The following is a 20,686-nucleotide window of genomic DNA, read 5'->3' on the forward strand; positions in this document are numbered from 1 at the left end:
TGCTAGCTGTGCCACTAGGTTCTGGGTTCGTGACGGGGAGACCCATGGGGTGGCGCACAATTGGCCCAGCATTGTCTGGGTTAGGGGAGGGTTTGGCCGGCAGGGCTGTCCTTGTCCCATCAGGCACTAGTGACTCATGTGGCGGGCCGGCCGCAGTTCACGCTGACATGGTCGCCAGGTGTACAGTGTTTCCTCCGACAAATTGGTGCGGCTGGCTTCCAGGTTAAGTGGGCATGTGTCAAGAACCTGTGCGCCTTGGTTGTGTTTTGGAGGATGCATGGCTCTCGACCTTCGCCTCTCACGAGTGCTTACGGGAGTTGCAGCGATGAGACAAGACTAAGTACCAATTAGATACCACGAAATTGGGCAGAAAAAAAGGGTAAAAAATATTATATATAACACACAACCCTCCCAAAGCAAAAAAATTAAGTTTGACAACCATCCCCTATTTTTGGACCACCCCTGCCCCACAGTCATTTTCAATCTGTCCTTTAGCAATACTGCCAGTGACTCAAGTGGACAGCAAACAAACAAGATAATAAAAATCCAGACCCTTTTCCTTCAAAATATTTGCTTTTAGAATGTCAGGATATTGTAAAAGAAATGAGGAAATGAATCCATAACCTGGTAATGAGTGCAGGGTTGGAGTAATGGATTATTAAAAAAAAAAATGTTTTTAACTGAATGTAATCTGTTAAATTACCAGCTAAAATATTGTAATCAGATTATAGCTACATTTTAGATTGCATTTAAATTCAGACAGGATGTTTGCGAAAAAATCGTTCAACGTTCTGTTTTCTCAATGACTTTCAAATCAGCATTTGAAAAAAGGCGCATGTTGAGTCAGAGACCACTTTGACACACCAAATGCATTTGATGGATCGCGGGAAAAGAGCAGGAATAGGCTTTTCTAGGCTACAGTCCAAGCTAGATCTTCCAATGGTGCAACGGCTGTCGGCATCCAAAGATATCGGAGTTGAGTAAACGCTTGGAGGTAAGGACAACAACAGTGGTGTAGCCTATGGGAAGAAATGGATATCACTTATTATTGATATCGACATGGCACATTGTCGCACTGCTGCTCTCATTTAGCTATTTGCGCCTTACCGATTTGTGGTGGATGACTGTTAACAAATATGTGTGTATTTTAACCCAATGGCTGAATTGCTTAACTTTTAAGCTGCCTATCAATTTTTGTTTTTAACTATTGGACAGCCAGTGAAAAATATGCTTTTGCAACCGCTGCATAATGCGGATCCCAACCTATGGAATAAAATTGAGGGAGTCCCTACCTTCTGAACTGTGGTATTGTGTTCATACTGTCAGAAACAAGTTTAATTCAACAAGACCACGTGGGGCATACACATGCTAAAACTTGCCACTTGATAGTTGCTAAATGTTTTGACTTTAAAAATTAAGAATATTCTTCAAGAATCAATCAGTGCATTCGGAAAGTATTCAGACCGCAACTTTTTCTACATTTTGTTACGTTACAGCCTTACCCAAATGGATCAAATTTGTTTTTTGTCTTAATCTACACAATACTCCATAATGTTTTTTCCCCCCACATTTTTAAGAATAAATAACTGAAATATCACATTTTATGTAAGTATTCAGACACTACTCAGTACTCACTTTTGGCAGTGATTACAGCCTTGAGTCTTCTTGGGTATGGCGCTACAAGCTTGGCACACCTGTATTTGGGGAGTTTCTCATTCTTCAGTGCAGATCCTCTCAAGCTCTATCAGGTTGGATGGGGAGCATCGCTGCACAGCTATTTTCAGGTCTCCATAGATGTTTGATCAGGTTCATGTCTGGGCTCTGGCTGGGCCACTCAAGGACATTCAGAGACTTGTCCCGAAGCCACTCCTGTGTTGTCTTGGCTGTGTGCTTAGGGTCGTTGTCCTGTTGGAAGGTGAACCTTCGCCGCAGTCTGAGGTCTTGAGCGCTCTGGAGTGGATCAAGGATCTCTCTGTACTCTGTTCCTCAATCCTGACTAGTCTCCCAGTCCATGTCGCTGAAAAACATCCCCACAGCATTATGCTGCCACCACCATGCTTCACCGTAGGGATGGTGCTGGGTTTCTTCCAGACCTGATGCTTGGCATTCGGGCCAAAGAATTCAATCTTGGTTTCGTCAGACCAGATAATCTTGTTTTTCATGGTCTGAGAGTCTTTAGGTGCCATTTGGCAAACTCCAAGTCGGCTGTCATGTGCCTTTTACTGAGGAGTGGCTTCAGTCTGGCCACTACCATAAAGGAATGATTGGTAGAGTGCTGCAGAGATGGTTGGAGAACCTTCCAAAAGGACAATCTCCACAGAGAAACTCTGGAGCTCTGTCAGTGTCCATCAGGTGCTTGGTCATCTCCCTGACCGAGGCCCTTTCCCCCCCGACTGTTCAGTTTGGCCGGGTGGCCAGCTCTAGGTAGAGTCTTGGCGGTTACAAACTTCTTCAATTTTAAGAATGATGGAGGCCACTGTGTTCTTGGAGACCTTCGATGCTACTGATATTTTTTGATAACCTTTCCCAGATCTGTGCCTCGACACAATCCTGTCTCAGAGCTTTACGGACAATTCCTTCGACCTCGTGGCTTGGCTTTTGCTCTGACATGCACTGTCAACTGTGGGACCTTTATATAGATAGCTGTGTGCCTTTCCAAATCATGTCCAATTAATTGAATTTACCACAGGTGGACTCCAGTCAAGTTGTAGAAACAGCAAAGGGTCTGAATACTTAGGTAAATAAGGTATCTGTTTTATTTTTAATACTTTTGCGAACATTTTCTAAACCTGTTTTTTTTCTTTGTCATGGGATATTGTGTGTAGATAAGGGGGGGGGGGACCATTTTAATACATTTTAGAATAAGGCTGTTACGTTACAATGTGGAAAGAGTCAAGGGGTCTGAATACTTTCTGAATGCACTAACTTTTGTAAATGCCTCATGAACTAGTTCAACTGTCACACCCCACGAGAATCTATAATATAAGCTTGTTTTTCTCCAATGTTTGTAAATGTAAACAAACACTGTCATTGCTTTCAAGAGGGTGCAACTTCCTGTAAGTTGCTGTTAAAATTGCTACAAATAGAGCTCACATGATTCTTTAGTCTAGATGTCAGCGGCATGTCTGTTCTACACAATATATGCATATTTTTATATGTTCCACAACATGGTGTACTGAATGTGCGGGGCCCTGCTGTCCCTAGCTGTTTTTGTGGGTGGACCAAACCATTCCACGCTAAACCCCACCGCCTGATGACCGTCTTCTTGGGCTGACCCAGATCTTGCCTGGAAACCCGTTCAGTCCTCGGGGGGCCGGAGTGGGGTCACACTTTTTCCCCATCCCTAGTAAACACAGCTGATTTGAATCTAACTGCATTCAAAACTGAAGATCATGATTTAGTCGATTATTGGAGTCTGGTGTGTTAGCAAGGGCTGCGGATAAAGTGACATAAATTGGCCCCCGAGGACTGTTGCCCATCCCTGACCTAAATAAAAGCATGTCCCAATTGTCATGTTGTAAAATATATAATTTGAGACTCTTGCATATCTATTACATCAATAATACACATCTAGCCAAGAGCATATTCAGTAAAGGCTTAACCCCTTGCTTGACAGTGCAATGAAGAATCATCAGACAACTCACATGGATGCTAATGCTAGGTGCTGATTGTTTGGTTTTGAGGCTTTAGTATTTGTAGCATGATGCTCTGTACTCATTACATTGCTGTGTGTTTGACACTCATTTCTTTTCTAGTCAATTTGAGCATTTCATTCCAATTCAAATAATTCATTGACCGTTTTAAATTGGTGTGCGCTGAATACAATTCATTTGCTGGTTGTTATGCATTTCCTGGTTATGTAACAAGACATTTATTCCATTGTCATAGCTTTGTGGATTTATTGGAGAAGGGTTTCTCATGGTATTTGTCAGTCACAAAGACACCTGTGGTTGAAGTGTCCCCTAAACTGGTTTATTTTTGGGGGAAATATTTTGGTACTTTGACTGTCAGAATAGGATGCTGCTCATTTTGTATATTGCCAGAAGCAACCTAGCAAAATGTTACAGCCCGAATTCAAAATGGATTAAATGTATATTTTTCCCCTCACCCATCTACACACAATAACCCATAATGATAGTGGCAATGTTTCAAGTTATTTTGCAAATTTATAAAAAATTAAATGCATATCTAATTTACAATTATTCACAATCCTGAGTCAATACTTTGCAAAAGCCCCTTTGGCGGTGATTATATCTTTGAGTATTGTGCAAAACTGATACAGACATACCCATCTGGATTTGTGGATTTTCTTCCGTGCCGATTTTCTCAACCTCTGTTACGTTAGATGTGGAGCGGCGGTCAACAGCAATCTTCAAGTCTTTCCACAGATTTTGGATTTGGCTGTGCCACTCAAGGACTTTTTAACTTTGTTGTTCTGAAGCCATTCCAGCATTGCTTTGACTGTATGCTTGGTCATTGTTCTGTTGGAACGTAAATCTTTGCCCCAGTCTAAGATCATTTTTACTCTGAAGCAGGTTCTCAAGGATTTGCCTGTCTTTTGCTCCATTCATTGCTCCCTCTATCCTTACCAGTCTCCCAGTCACTGCTGTTGAAAAGCATCCCTATAGCATGATGCTGCCACCACCATGCTTCGAGTTAGGGATGGTTTTATATATATATATTTTTTTAAAGTAACCTTTTATTTAACCAGGCAAGTCCATTAAGAACAAATTCTTATTTACATTGACAGTTTACACCGGCCAAACTAGGACGACGCTTGGCCAATTGTGAGCCGCCCTTGGCACTCCCAATCACGGCCGGTTGTGATACCGCCTGGACTCAAACCAGGGTGTCTGTAGTGACTCCTCTAGCACTGAGATGCAGTGCCTTAGACTGCTGTGCCACTCGGGAGCACAAGTGGGTAATGAGGTGTGCCTGGTTTTCTCCAGACACAGTGCTTTGCATTCAGGCAAGAGTTCAATTTGTATCAGTCCACAGAATCTTGCCTTATGTGCTGTCTTTCACGTGCCTTTTTGCGAACTCCAGACGTGCTGTCATGTGCCATTTTCTCAGGAGTAGCTTCCATCTGGCCACTCTCCCATAAAGCCCAGATTGGTGAAGTGCTGTAGAGACTGTTGTCCTTCTGGGAGGTTCTCCCATCTCAGCCAAGCAACTCTGTAGTTCTATCAGTGGTCATTAGGTTATTGGTCTCCTCCTTGACCGGTTGCACAGTTTGGTTGGATGGCCAGCTTTAGGCAGTCTGAGTAGTTTCCCAATGATGGAGACTACTGTACTCTTGGAAACTTTCAACACTCTAGAAATTGTTTTATACCCTTCCCCAGATATATGCCTCATCACAATTACATCTCTGAGATCTACAGACGGTTCCTTGGACTTCGTGGTGTAGTTTTGTCTGACACGTTCAACTGTGGGACCTTATATAGACCGGTGGGTGTCTTTTCTAAATCATGTCCAAACAATTGAATTGGCCACAGGTGGACTCCAACCATGTTGTAGTGACGTCTCAAGGATGATCAAAGGAAATTGATGCACCTGAGCTCCATTTAGAGTGTCATAGCAAAGGGGTGTGAATACTCATGTAAATTTAGGTTTCTGTATTTCCTTTTACAATACATTTCTAAAAACATGTTTTCACTTTGTCATTACGGGGTATTGTGTGTAGATGGGGGCGCATATATTTAATCCATTTTGAATTCAGGTTGTATCACACATGTGGAATAAGTTTTAAGAGGTATGAATACTTTCTGAAGGCTCTGTATACCAACATAGTAGTGCTTCGATATGTTCTCCTTTTCTATCAAACACCTTTCGGTTTTTGATCTGATGATCATGGTACAGGTCTTGTGACAAAATTTATGTCGCAGGATAGTCCACTCTGTAACAATAGCCACTGTTTTCCAGAGTCCTGATGCAGTACAGTGTACATTGTTGAATAAATCCGTGAGCCTGTTTTCATAAAATCCCTTTGACTTTTTTTAACTGCGTAGTCATTTCAGAAAAATATGAAGGAGTAGCCTTCACTGTAGTTTGACTGTATTTGTGTTTGTCAATTCATTATCACATGTAAATCCAGTATCTTTTCCAATCAGCTCAACCAATACTGGTTCGTTTGAATTTTAGATTAAGTGGAATTTCCCTTTAATCTTCAGCTGACTGCTTGCAAGTCTTGCTAATTAGCTGATTGCACACACCTGTGCTTCCATTTGTTTTTAAATGGATGATATTCAGGGTGTTACGGCTGGTTTGTCATGCAAGTTTTAATTTAAAAGAAACTTTATTATATCCCAATCTGTCTTGTCAATATGAGAGGGTATCGGCCAGCTATCTCACAGTAGACATGTTAAAAGGACTTATCTGATGTCTTCTCTATTGCCACAAAGTTGTAATGAGGATTCCTTTTCTCCTTTTCCCTTAGGAAACGAGGCATAGAAATGGTTCAGGTAAGTTTCATTTAGATTGTTTATCCTAACCTCACACCAGTCATACTGGTGTTTTCTTGTCCTTCAATGCAAGATACAGTTCTGATATGGGGAACCAAACCTAACTCCAATTTGATTTGCCACATGCGCTGAATACAACAGGTGTAGACCTTACAGTGAAATGCTTTCTTACACACCCTTAACCAACAATGCAGTTTTAAGAAAAACAAGTGTTAAGTTAAAAAAATAACAAATGATTAAAAATAATGGATTTAAATAACAGTAGCGAGGCATTATACAATGTTCTGGCGCACAGGTTAGTCGAGGTAATTGAGGTAGTATGTACCTGTAGGTAGAGTTAAAGTGATGGTGTGTAGAGGTTAAAGGGGGGCTGAACTCACAAAATCTGCATGTATTTTTCTGCTACCTCATTAACACTAGAACCGCCAAGACGGTTAATCTGACTGTTTTCAAGTTTGTAATTTTAAGTTTTAACCTTGAACCCTCCTGTCCCTGACTTTTCCTAAATATGTGTATTTTACACTAGCAGTACTTTGAGAACTATTGTTGGATTCTGGGGTAAACTTTGAACATTGTTATACTCCGAGTATAGGAACATTAGTTACAAAGGAGACATGAGGTGTGCCATAATGAAGCTTGGGAGGGGCTGAGTGCAGGGAAAACAATCGCATGTGACAGTACTGATAAGGGGAGAAACCGTTCTTGCTTAGCAAGAATGATTCAATGTTTAGTGATCAGGAGACTACACCCAAAGTGGGGTATGAATACCACCACGGGGGAAGCCATGTCTTGGTCTGAATTACAGCTGTAACGACCCCTTGGGAAGAATTACACTTGGTTAATCTTCTCTAGTGTCAATTAGAACGTAACAATATCAAAAGACAACTTTCTGAGCGTTTCTACGTCAAAGAGCCATGCCTGTCAAAATGGGTATCAATAGCCACCAGTCTAATAAATCCATTTAATATACACAATCACAAAAGTCATAAACATAATACAGTCTTAGTATTTAAAAAGAACAGAATAGCGTGTTGAGTGTTTCTGTGCTTAATGGACTTTGTCTGTGCAATGGCAATGAAATCAACTTGTTAATTTAGCAGACATCACGTTATTCCTCTGCCCTACCAGTCAACACATGTTACAGCATAAATACAGAATAAAATAGAAAGGGTATTTTTCCCCAAAATGTCTATTGCTGATTCCTTATTTGTCAATGCACGCTGCACTGGTTATCACTCTTCATTCTTAGTTTGACAATTGATAATATTTTCACCCATTGTCAATTTCATCTTGTCTTAATCTATATGTGTATGACGATGGGTCAATCTCACATTGAAATTGGTTTTAATATAGTTTAGGTATAGTTTGGATGGGACATTAGCTGGGCAGGCAACTGTCTTAAGCCTCGTTCACACTGAAGGCATTAATGATCAAATTCTTTATGGAATACTGACCAAACGTTAAGTTACAGGTGACCGTATCAGATCTGTGTGTTCAGACGGCAGTCACTTTCTGTCATGGCTACACTAGTTGTCATAGTAATGACGGGGGTGTGCGCAGTGGTGTAGGCTGATTGGTGCTCACGCTTCATATCACTCAAGTTATGTAGCAAGGTAAGGCAACAATAATGCCTGCCATGGGCCTTTCCCACTTGCTTTGAATGTTCAAAATCAGTCTAAGAACACATTTAAAGCCTCAGATAAGATTATCCAACTTCCAAAGCAAGTCCTATTTGGCGAGCCACAGCTAGCTAGGTAGCTGTTAAGCTTTCTAGCACATTCACTCATTTGTTTGTAAACAATTAACAAGCTACTTAGCTACCTACCACCTGTTCTTGTCAAACTGTCAGAGTAGCTAGCAAGCAACAAGATATGCTAAATAACATCTAACCACTTGAAGGCAAATAAACCAGATTTGACCATTCAGACAAGTCGCAGAAGGTGGTTTGGAATGTCAGATTTCATGCACTTTTTGGCTGTTCAGACTGCAGGAAAAATGAGATGAAACATTTTACTGATTTACATTTGGTGTCCTGAGGTTTGCTATTTAATATGGAATATTTACGCAATTGATATATCATTGTCAGAATGACCCTGGCCATTCTAGTAGTTAAGGAATTCAATCCCTCTTAAGTTACTAGCAACATTTCACCCTCAAAATAAATCAAGAAATGTAATTAATTTCGAAGTTGTCGCTGAGGAGGTCTTAGTCACTCAATTTTACATCTCGCTAAGGCAGGGTTTCCCAAATTCGGTCCTTAGGATCCCAAAGGGTGCACATTTTAGGTTGTTACCTGAGCGCTACACAGACGATTCAAATAATCAAGCTTTGATTATTTTTATCAGCTGTGTAGTGCTAGGGCAAAAACCAAAACGTTCACTCCTTGGGGTCCCGAGGACTGAGTTTGGGAAACGCTGCGCTAAGGCATTTTGCGGTATTTCTCAAGTAAAAAAATGTATGGAAGAAAGCTAGTTGTGCACTGCAGAGTATCGAGTCAGCTGCTGCACTCAGGACGGATTTATGAGAACATGTCTAACTTCAGCAAGCTGTCAAACAATGCAAATAAAGTATACATGCTGTTTCAGTGCCCAAAATCTCTAGCTAGTTCCATCTGTCTATGAAGCTAGCAGGCATATTGAGCAGGCAGGCCACGTTAGCTAAATCAACTTTCAAGTCACTGGTGAGTTGAAAAGTGCTTTGGTGCAGTTTTTTAAAAATATTACCGTAGTGTGCATCTGTCTGGCAGTGTTTTCATTTAAGCAATAATACATGAGGCCATGTGTTATGACATTTTTGTCATAGCCACGAGGCGAAGCGGAGTAACCACCATTGTCTAAAGCAAATTATATTACAAAACAGGTCGCGGCGGGACACAAGATGCTCACGAATGCCTTTTGAAATGTGGAATATTGACAAGTGGCAATTGTGATGCAAGCGTGCATCGTTTCAATTATAATTTTGCCAAAAAGTGGTAGACTCTTGGGATCACTCTCAATCACATCAGCAAGTGGCCGCTCGATAAAGGTTTAGGTCAAGGGTTCTTTCAACAACATTGACGAGGTGTGTCTTATGCAAACAAGTCTGAGGCTCTGCATAATGTGGGCAGGTCTGTCTCACTCTGTAGATTCTGCTGTATGATTGGATAGAGCGCTATCAGCGCAGCTGTTTCTCCGTGCATGACAATTCTCCCTTGGTGTTACCATGCACATTTTTTGTTGTTGAAAGGATCTGTTTTGATTCAGTTTTGCCTTTTTTTAGACGAGGGGGACCTGATCCTAGATCAGCACTACTACTGACACACTTGACACATACAGCACCTGATACCATTACGCTGACTGCAATGATGTAACGGTGCTTCAAGTTAATCTATACGATCAATCACACAATTGAAGCTCCTACACACACACATCAAAAACACACAAATACTGAAGACATTGTTTGCAGTACATTTGTGACGACCCTCTGTCCTGCCAAGTCAAAATTGATTTAAAAAATAAATAATTGTTGCCAAAAGTGAAACTACAGATTGAAGTTTTCAGGGAGGTCAGGCGTATGATGTAACATGTATAGTCGGTTTTCAAAATGGAGGCCTGTGTGGAAAGTTGAATAACCTTTCTAGTTGCAAAGACTCTGGGGATACGCCGTATACTCTGAAATAGAATTTCTCATCTTTGACCTAAACTGCAAGGAAGGGTAAAAATGTGAATTGGATCATATTGGTAGGTCGAATAATTTTAGCTTACTGTAAGAGGGACATTGCAGTCTTCATCTGGTTTTGGTAGACATCAAATCAAATGTTATTGGTCACATACACATGGTTAGCAGATGTTAATGCGAGTGTAGCGAAATGCTTGTGCTTCTAGATCCGACAGTGCAGTAATATCTAACAATTTCACAACTACCTAATACACACAAATGTAAAGGGATGGAATATGTACATATAAGTATATGGATGAGTGATGGCTGAGTGGCATAGCCAAGATGCAATAAATGGTATAAAATGCAGTATATACATATGAAATGAGTAATGTAAGATGTGTAAAGATTATTAAACTAGTTATTAATTTATTAAAGTGGCTAATGATTTGAGTGTGTGTTGGCAGCTGCCTCTCTGTTTGTGATGGCTGTTTAACAGTCTGATGGCCTTGAGATGGAAGCTGTTTTTCAGTTTCTCGGTCCCAGCTTTGATGCACCTGTACTGATCTCATCTTCTGGATGGTAGCTGGGTGAACAGGCAGTGGCTCAGGTGGTAAGCATTTCACTGAAAGGTCTACACCTGTTGTATTCGGCGCATGTGACAAATAAAATGTGATTTGTTGTCCTTGATCTTTTTGGCCTTCCTCTGACATTGGGGGCTGTAGGTGTCCTGGAGGGCAGGTAGTTTGCCCCTGGTGACGTGTTGTGCAGCCCGCACCATCCTCTGGAGAGCCTTGCGGTTGAGGGCGGTGCAGTTGCCATTCCAGGCAGTGATGCAGCCCGACAGGATGCTCTCAAAAGTGGGGGGAAAGGAACCATATTTCGGTAATAGAACCAGTTGAAAATATGCGTTGGTACTTAACCTCTCTGGGTTAGGCGGGACGAATTCGTCCCACCTACGCAACAGCCAGTTGAATCCCGTGGCGCGATTTTCAAACACCTTAGAAATGCTATTACTTCAATTTCTCAAACATATGACACTTTTACAGCATTTTAAAGACAAGACTCTCGTTAATCTAACCACGAGGCTTCCCGGAACATTTCCCAGTCCGCGTAATCAAAACGATCTTGAGGCATGGAATTGGTCAGACCAGCGTTGAATGGTTCTAGTCGCCGGTACATCCTGTTGGAGTTTCTGCCTGTAGGAGCAAAATGGAGTTGTGGTCGGATTTGCCGAAGGGTGGGTGGGGGAGGGCCTCGTATGCATCGCGGAAGTTAGAGTAGTAGTGGTCCAGTGTATTGCCTGCACGCGTGCTACAGTCATTGTGCTGATAGAATTTAGGTAGCCTATTTCTCAAATTAGCTTTGTTAAAATCCCCAGCTACAATAAATGCAGCCTCTGGATATATGGTTTCCAGTTTACATAGAGTCCAGTGAAGTTCCTTGAGGGCTGTCATGGTATCTGCTTGGGGTGGGGGGGATATACACGGCTGTGACTATAATCGAAGAGAATTCTCTTGGTAGATAATGTGGTCGGCATTTGATTGTAAGGAATTCTAGGTCAGGTGAACAAAAGGACTTTGAGTTCCTGTATGTTGTTATGATTACACCATGAGTCATTAATCATGAAGCATACACCCCCGCCCTTCTTCCCAGAGATGTTTACCCATGAAGAAACCCGGTGGCTGTACCGACTCCAACATATCCCGAGTGAGCCATGTTTCCGTGAAACAGCTAATGTTACGATCTCTGTCTCTCTGGAAGGCAACTCGTGCCCTAATTTCATCCACCTTGTTGTCTAGAGACAGGACATCGGCCAGTAATATACTCGGAAGCGGTGGGTGGTATGCACGCCTCTGAAGTCTGACCAGGAGGCCGCTCCGTCAACCCCTTCTGTGGCGACGTTGTTTTGGGTCGGCCTCTGGGATTAGATCCAATGTCCTGGGTGGTGGTCTGAACAAAGGATCCGCTTCGGCAAAGTCGTATTCCTGGTCGTGACTTTGGTAAGTTGACGTCGCTCTTAGAGCCAGTAGTTCTTCCCGGCTGTATGTAATAACATTTAAGACTTTCTGGGCTAATAATGTCAGAAATAATACATTAAAAAAAATACAAATACTGCATAGTTTCCTAAGGGCTCAAAGCGAGGCAACCATCTTTGTCAGCACCATCTTGCTACCCACATTGCCCCCAAGCACAGATATAGGGTGGATTTTAAGACTGATGGACTATTCAATTAGTTTCATTGGGGTCAGGAAAGCTCAATCAAGCGCAGTATTTTGGGGACACACACACTTTGAACCAAGGTCATTTTTACATGCTAGGGGTTAAGGTAAAGATTAGTTGGGGAAGGCAGATCCTACTTCTGCAGTGAACGGCAACGTCTGTTTGGTACCCGGTTTCCATAATTGTAGTCAATGATCGAAGACATGTTTTGAATGACTTAATGGTGCCAATCATGTTGCTTTTTATGGCCCTTTAATTGCAACATTAGGGAGTTACAAATGATCTGTGTGGCTCCCGGAATGAATGAATGAATGAATGAATGAATGAATGAATGAATGAATGAATGAATGAATGAATGAATGAATGAATGAATGAATGAATGAGAGATTAGAGAGCTGGTCTTCTTTAGATCAGTTGGCAGAGCATGGCGCTTGCAATGCCAGGAAAGTGGGTTTGATTCCCGGGACCGCCTGTACCTAAAGTGTTTGACTGTTAGTCTCTATTTTTGGGGGCCTTTTCCATTCTACATTTGGTTTAGATATTTATTCAATCACCAGCATAGCTGATTTAACTAATCAGATGCTTGAAGACTAGTTGAATCAAGTGTTGGAGTGAACCAAATGTGGAATGGGGGGGTGTGGATGTGTAATGACCAAGCTGGGAAACACTGGGGACATAGAATTGTACCGAGGCAGCTCTAGAAAAAAAGTGTTCTTTAAGCTTACAATCTGCATGAAGTGAGTGCTATCGTTTATATATTTGGAGCAGAGCGGAGGTCACTGGTGTCTAAGAGGGTTTAAGCAGAGGTTAGAACCACTCCAATTCCACAACACACAGGCTTTGTCCCAAATTGTACCCTCTTCCCTAATTTAGAATGTGCTTTTCAGAATGTGGTTAAATCTTGTATAAGTTCTCAATGAAAATTAGCTTCATGAGTACTACATAATATAACATGCTCATCATATTTGTATACAATTGCATGTTTAAATGCCCCTAGTCTCGAAGTGGACACAAACTGAACATTGTAGGGTGGCAGGTAGCCTAGCATTCGGTGTTGGGCCAGTAACCCAAAGGGTGCTAGTTCGAAACGGCGAGTAAAATCTCTGTGCCCTTGAGCAGGTAGTGCTGAGCTTTTTGGGGGTCTGTTTGAGTATTTTAAAAAAATCATGGTTTCGATAATATTTTTTTAGACATGCATTATGTGGGTTGAATGCTGTAACGACAGAATAAAACAATTTAACACCTGTCCCATGATGGTAGTGACTGCCCATTACTGCTTATCACTTATTAACCATTTATTCACATTACTTTAAAGTATTTCAGTGGTGTAGGCCTATTACTTTTCATTCCAGGTCATCTCATCTTTAAATTGCTGCTGTCTGACAAAATAGCTTTTTTTTTTTTTTTACTTCTTCAAAGTAAATAAGGCGTACTTTTATGACTGCTGAATATGAACTATCAATTGCTTAGGTCATGTATTTTCAGGTATAGATACCTTCCAAAGCAACTGCTCCATCCCACTTGCGTGTTCTTCAGACAAGTATGGTGGATTCGGGAAGTATTCAGACCCCTTCACTTTTTCCACATTTTGTTACATTACAGCCTTATTTAAAAATAAAATAAATATCCATCAAGCTACACAATACCCCATAATTAAAATGCAAAAACAGGTTTATACTTTTTTTTTGTACATTTATTACAAATCGAAAACGGTACCTTATTTACGTAAGTATTCAGACCCTTTGCTATGAGACGTGAAATTGAGCTCAGGTGCGTCCTGTTTCCATTGATCATCCTTGATGTTTCTACAACTTGATTGGAGTCCACCTGTTGTAAATTCCATTGATTGGACATGATTTGGAAAGGCACACCTGTCTATATAAGGTCCCACAGTTGACAGTGCATGTCAGAGCAAAAACCAAGCCATGAGGTCGAATGAGTTGTCCGTAGAGCTCTGAGACGGGATTGTGTCGATGCACAGATCTGGGGAAGGGTACCAAAACATGTCTGCAGCATTGAAGGTTCCCGAGAACATAATGGCCTCCATCATTCTTAAATGGAAGAAGTTTGAAACCACCAAGACTCTACCTAGAGCTGGCTGCCCGGCCAAACTGAGCAATCGGGGGAGAAGGGCCTTGGTCAGGGAGGTGACCAAAAACCCGATGGTCACTCTGACAGAGCTCCAGAGTTCCTCTGTGGCGATGGGAGAACCATCCAGAAGGACAACCATCTCTGCAGCACTCTACCAATCATTCCTTTATGGCCGTGGCCAGACTGAAGCCACTCCTCAGTAAAAGGCACATGACAACCCGTTTGTAGTTTGCCAAAAGCCACCTAAAGGACTCTCTCACCATGAGAAACAAGATTCTCTGGTCTGATGAAACCAAAATTGAATTCTTTGGCCTGAATGCCAAGTGTCACATCTGCAGGGAACCTACGGTGAAGCATGGTGGTGGCAGCATAATGATGTGGGGATGTTTTCAGCGGCAGGGACTGGGAGACTACCTAGGTTCGAAGGAAAGATGAACGGAGCAAAGTACAGAGATCCTTGATGAAAAGCTGCTCCAGAGCACTCAGGACCTCCGACTGGGTCGACAGTTCACTTTCCAACTGGACAACGACCCTAAGCACACACACGAGTTGCTTCAGGACATTTCTCTGAATATCCTTGAGTGGCCCAGCCAGAGCCCGGACTTGAACCTGATCAAACATCTCTGGGGAGACCTGAAATAGCTGTGAAGTGACGCTCCCCATCCAACCTGACAGAGCCTGAGAGGATATGCAGAGAAGAATATGAGAACTCGAAAGCCATGTTTGTATATGTGAGATTTTTTTTACCTTCTAAAAACCTGTTTTTGCTTTGTCATTATGGGTTGTTGTGTGTAGATTGGGGCAACAATTTAAGACATTTTAGAATAAGGCTGTAAAGTAACAAAATTTTGAAAGTCAAGGGGTCTGAATACTTTCCGAATGCACTAGGTGCAGTTTTGTCACGCCACACAATGCCACAGATGTTTTGAGGGAGTGTGCAATTTCCATGCCTACTGCCGGAATGTCCGTCAGAGCTGTTGCAGATAATAGAATGGTTATTTCTCAACCATAAGCCGCCTCCAACGTAGTTTTAGCAGTAAGTCCAACCGGCCTCACATCTGCAGACCACGTGTATGGTGTTGTGTGGGTGAACAGTTTGCTGACGTTGTGGGGTTATGGTATGGGCAGGCATAAGCTACGGACAACAAACACAATTGCATTTTATCGACGGCAATTTGAATGCACAGAGTTACCGTGACGAGATACTGATGCCCATTGTCGTGCCATTTAACTGCGGCCATCACCTTATGTTTCAGCATGTGTGGCCCCATGTCACGAGGATCTGTACACAATTCCCGAAGCTGAAGATGTTCGTTTTTCCCTGGTTCGCATGCTCACCAGACATTGGGATTGACATGTGACAGCTTTTTCCAGTTCCTTCCAATATCCAGCATCTTCGCACAGCCATTGAAGGGGAGTGGGACAGCATTCCACAGGGCACAATCAACTGCCTGATCAACTGTATGCGATGGAGATGTGCTGCATGAGGCAAATGGGGGTCACACCAGATATATACTGGTTCTGATCCATGCCCCTATCTTTTTTATGATGTGAGCAACAGATGCATATCTGTGTTCCCAATCATGTGAAATCCAGGGCCCAATGAATGTATTTCAAATGACAGATTTTCCTTTATGAACTATAACTGAACTTTGAAATTGTAGCATTTTTGTTCAGTATACATCACTGTTCGGGCTTGATCTGCTTTATCTCTAGATAAACTGCAGTGAGAATGTATGTTGAGCTCAGGGGGGGAACCCAAACAAAATGGAATTCAAATAATTCAACTGATGTCGTCAAGTTTGTTTTTTTTTTTTTTTTGAAACTGAAAAAGAACAAATGTCAGTTAATCACTCAGCACTAATTGATCCAGGCTGACCCTGGCCGTGACCCCACTCTGAGGGTGTATCAGGGGGAGTTGTGATATGCAAAAATCAAATTTCCAGTTCACACATGCATATAATACACACATGCATAAGCACCCACCAAATTATGTATTAGACATCACGATTTAGAGCTGGCATGATTGCTTACTCTACATGTCAGTCACGTTTGTTCTATATAATAGATTTCTTTCTGAATGTTCCATGTGGTTTATGTGATGCAGCCCTTGTATAATGCCTGTGATCATTAGACAAGGGTCATGTAATGTTTGAATCCTTAATGGTGAAACTGTCACGTCTGTTTGGGATATTACAACAAAGTTATTTACCACGCTGCTGGATGCTCCTCGCCTCCTGTTTTGTTAACAAAATAAAAATGCTGAAGGCCCTGGGGCGAACAGTGTCGCTGTTTCACATAATGCAGAGGTGATCTTTAAGAATATGAATCACTAGGTGTTAAATAGGTGGGTTAACGTGGATTGCCATTTGCTGTGAGTAAAGCAATGCTCCCTATATTTTAAATGCATTTTTCCTCAATAGGTGGCTAAACTCCTACGCAAAATAAACGGTGCATAAACAGCGTTTGCGTGTGTTCACACTGCTGCTCGCATGCAATCCTTATACAGAATTGGGCCTAAGTCTCACCAATATATATTTTATCTTGGGCTTCTGTTATCCTGCTTGCACATTACAGGTGTATAACATTTGACTTTGCAACATTTGCAAGACGGCTTTATCACAATGACATGGTTCTGTTTTAAACTGATGAAGTACAGGTAACTGCCAAAATAAAGGAAACACTAACATAGTGTCTTGGGAGTTGAGCCAGAACAGCTTCAATGCACCTTGGCATAGATTTTATAAGTGTCTGGAACTCTGGTGTCTCATCCCTCCAATATTCTTCCACGAGAAATTCAATTGGGTGTATTGTTGATGGTGGAAAACGCGGTCTCAGACGCTGCTCCATAAGTGTTCAATTGGGTTGAGATTTGGTGACTGAGATGGCATATGGTGGACATTTGTTTTCATGCTCATTAAACCATTCAGTGACCACTTGTGTCCTGTGGATGGGGGGCATTGTCATCCTAAAGTATGGGGGCATAGCCATGGTAGCCAAAATATTGACCTGGCCAGCATTGACCCTACGCATGATACATTTGATCTTGCAATGTGCATACATTTAATTTTCATTGCCGTCTGTCCATTTTGAAAAGATGTCCTGGTAACTGTCCCAAAGTCAGCATGTCTTTTTGTTTTAAGAAGGTAGATGTGAAAGGCAAGTGAACCACTTTGTATAAGCTCTCTCTGGGACCTGCCGCATCTACGCAGACGCACATGTCACACACGCAAACACAGACACATTTTAAATGTGCATCAACAAAGAAACGAGCACGCAGTCACGTGTGCATAGACATAAAAATGTCTGCATTTTTAATCTAACCAATTCGAGTACAGTTGTGTACATTGATTGTGATGCCAACCACCTCTCGGGTTGAGTTTTATCTATGGACGTGAACAGGATTAAGATAAGTATTTTATGTGTTTGGTCTGGCAGTAGCGCTGCTTCCAACTCCAGACCACACGTTGCCCTAGAAGACCGGGGTTTGATCCCCAGCTCTGCCACTCATGACTATCTTCACCCCAGTCTTGCAATGGGTAACTTTATACCTACAGTTGCATGCAATAAAAAGTTAGGTTGCGCCGCAGTACTGGCCAAATAATCACTGCAATGCGTCTTCTAGTGATGGCTTGTCACAACCACCAAACCTGTTGTAAAAAATTGTTTTAGTGCCCGCAACTTTACCATAATGTACCGAAATTTAAAGGGTTTAGGGCTTCCCTCCAGCTGTTTACTGTCTGCCAGACAGTTCAGCTGATAAGAAACCTGTGAGCACTAAGAAAGAAGGACCGCTTTTCTCTGTCCTCAGCCTGGATTTGTTTTTTTAACAATGATTGTGACTAAATGTTAACAATTGTTTATCCCATTTTTTTTTGTTGAAGTAGCCTATCATTTGCAAATAGAGACTTGGGCTACTATGTTTTAGTGCAACTATTGTTCAGGTGCTATCGACGCACCTTACATGGGAACTAACAATGGTCTTAATGCTACCAAGATACTAGAAAACCATTTGAACAAATCCACATTATTGTATTGAAGTAGGAGTGGACTTTGAGTAGATTCCTTGTCACATGTCATCCTTGGGCGGGGAACACCCAGTCATAGGTCGGTTGTCACAAGAGACTAAATAAATATTTGTTAATGATCAACTTGTTGCGTTAGTGGTAAGCTATAGAACACTGCTCAATTAGGCATGGTCTAATACTTTCTTCACTTTCAACGTGAGTCTTAGTTTTTTTTCCGTGTTTTTGTTGGACCCTTTGTGCTTAGAGTATTCCATCAGGCAACAGTAAATTACACTTATAAAAAAGGTGCTACCTGGAACCTAAACCGGTTCTTCGGTTTTCATAGGAGAACCCTTGGAAGAACTCTTTTTGGTTTCTGGTAGAACTCTTTCCAGAGGGTTGTACCTGGAACCAAAAATGGGTTCTCCTATGGGAACCCATTCTGAGTGTTGCAACGCGCATGCCCCACCCACCTGAACTCTCCTTTTCAGCCACCTATTTCCTGTCTTTGAGAGGTGCAAAATCCACTTGTCACTTTAATTTGGCTCTGGTGACACTTTCCCACTTTTGCTTGTGCCAGTCGGTTTTCCCTGTTAACGACTGTGGAAACATTTGTAATGACATGGGCGGACTTAGTGATTTGGAGGCCTCAGGCAGAGGGCATATCAATTACAGAAGTATTCATACCCCTGAGTCAATGCATGTTAGAATCACCTTTTGACAGCAATTACAGCAGTGAGTCTTTCTGGGTAAGCCTGAAAGAGCTTTGCACACCTGGATTGTACAATAACATGATGCAGCCACGACTATGCTTGAAAAATGGGGTGGTACTCAATGTATTGGATTTGCAGTATTACTTTAGTGCCTTGTTGCAAACAGGATGCATGTTTTGGAATATGTTTATTTTGTAAAGGCTTCCTTTTCTCTCTGTCAATTAGGTTAGTATTGTGGAGTAACTACAATGTTGATCCATCCTTAGTTTTCTATCACAGCCATTAAACTCTGTTGAAGTCACCATTGGCCTCATGGTGAAATCACTGAGTGGTTTCCTTCTTCTCTGGCAATGGAGTTAGGAAGGACACTTGTATCTATGTAGTGTAATAACTTTACCATGCTCAAAGGTATATTCAATGTCTGCTTTTTTTATTTTATTTTTAACCCATCTACCAATAGGTGCCCTTCGCAAGGCATTGGAAAACCTCCCTGGTCTTTGTGGTTGATTCTGTGTTTTGAAATTCACTGCTCGACTGCGGGACCTTAGAGATAATTGGATATCTGGGGTACAGAAGTCATTCAAGAGTCCATGCAACTTATTATGTGACTTGTTAAGCCTAATTTCTATTCAGGTTTACCATAGCAAATGGGTTGAATACTTATTGACTCAAGACATTTCAACTTTTTAATTTAGCATTTTTAAAAAACATTATTCCACTTTGACATTGGGTTATTGTGTGTAGGCCATTGACAGTCTCAATTTTAAATTCAGTCTAACACAACTATGTGGAAAGGGTGTGAATACTTTATGAAGGTGGTTGTATGACCTAATTCACTTTGTTGAAGGCCTTTTTTGTTGTCAATGTGGCCTCACTAACCTGGCATGTTCATACTTGAGTAAAAATGAACTGTGATCGGTCCAGAGGGGTTCCGATCTATGCTGTAGCAAGGGTTGGTGTAAACAGAGGGTCGGCTTTTTAAGTTGCAAAAAATCATAATTATGTATTTAATGTTCACAGAATGTCCCTTGGCCGGTTCAAGAAAGGGTTAATGAAATCCTACCTCAACCAGAGCACTTTACTTACAAACCAAAGATGCTTTCCATAATCACCTAATTAAATGGTCTTTTGTGGCTAATCTTGGCTTTGGCTCGCTGCACTGGGAATCACTCATAAATTCTTAAGCTGTTCTTGGTCTTTCAATGTTCTGTCCTTTGTTCTATGTATCGCCTTATTTCTTTGTCCGTTCCTTTCTCCATTCTCTTTTCTTTTTTTTCTTGTGCGTAATAGCCTCCGTCCTTTGACTTGCGCCGGTAATAAGGGATGCTTTCAGGGATTCCCGGAGTGTCCCCGCCCCTCTGAAACCAATTGGCCTCTGGATGGTTTACAATACCTTAATAGAAAATTACTCTCGTGAAAGTCACCAGTAAAAACCTACTTATGTAAAAGTATCTGGTTTAAAATGTTCTTAAATACAGTGGTGGAAGAGTACTCCATTGACATACTTGAGTAAAAGTACAAAGTAAATACTATAAATCGAATTCCTTATATTACG

At 41.6% G+C, this 20,686-nt stretch overlaps 1 protein-coding gene across 5 annotated transcripts in view; it reads left to right on the forward strand.

Annotated features, from left to right (window-relative positions):
- itpk1a (inositol-tetrakisphosphate 1-kinase a) overlaps positions 1–20,686 on the forward strand; it is a 65,357-nt gene that overhangs the window by 3,639 nt on the left and 41,032 nt on the right. For all 5 annotated transcript variants that reach the window (XM_014145058.3, XM_014145057.3, XM_082961861.1 and 2 more), the window contains one exon: positions 6,437–6,461. In XM_014145058.3, the coding sequence (XP_014000533.2) occupies positions 6,437–6,461 (25 nt within the window). The remainder of the gene's footprint in view (positions 1–6,436; positions 6,462–20,686) is intronic.

The sequence above is a fragment of the Salmo salar genome, chromosome 15 (assembly GCF_965601325.2).
Source record: "Salmo salar chromosome 15, fSalSal1, whole genome shotgun sequence".
NCBI lineage: Eukaryota > Metazoa > Chordata > Actinopteri > Salmoniformes > Salmonidae > Salmo > Salmo salar.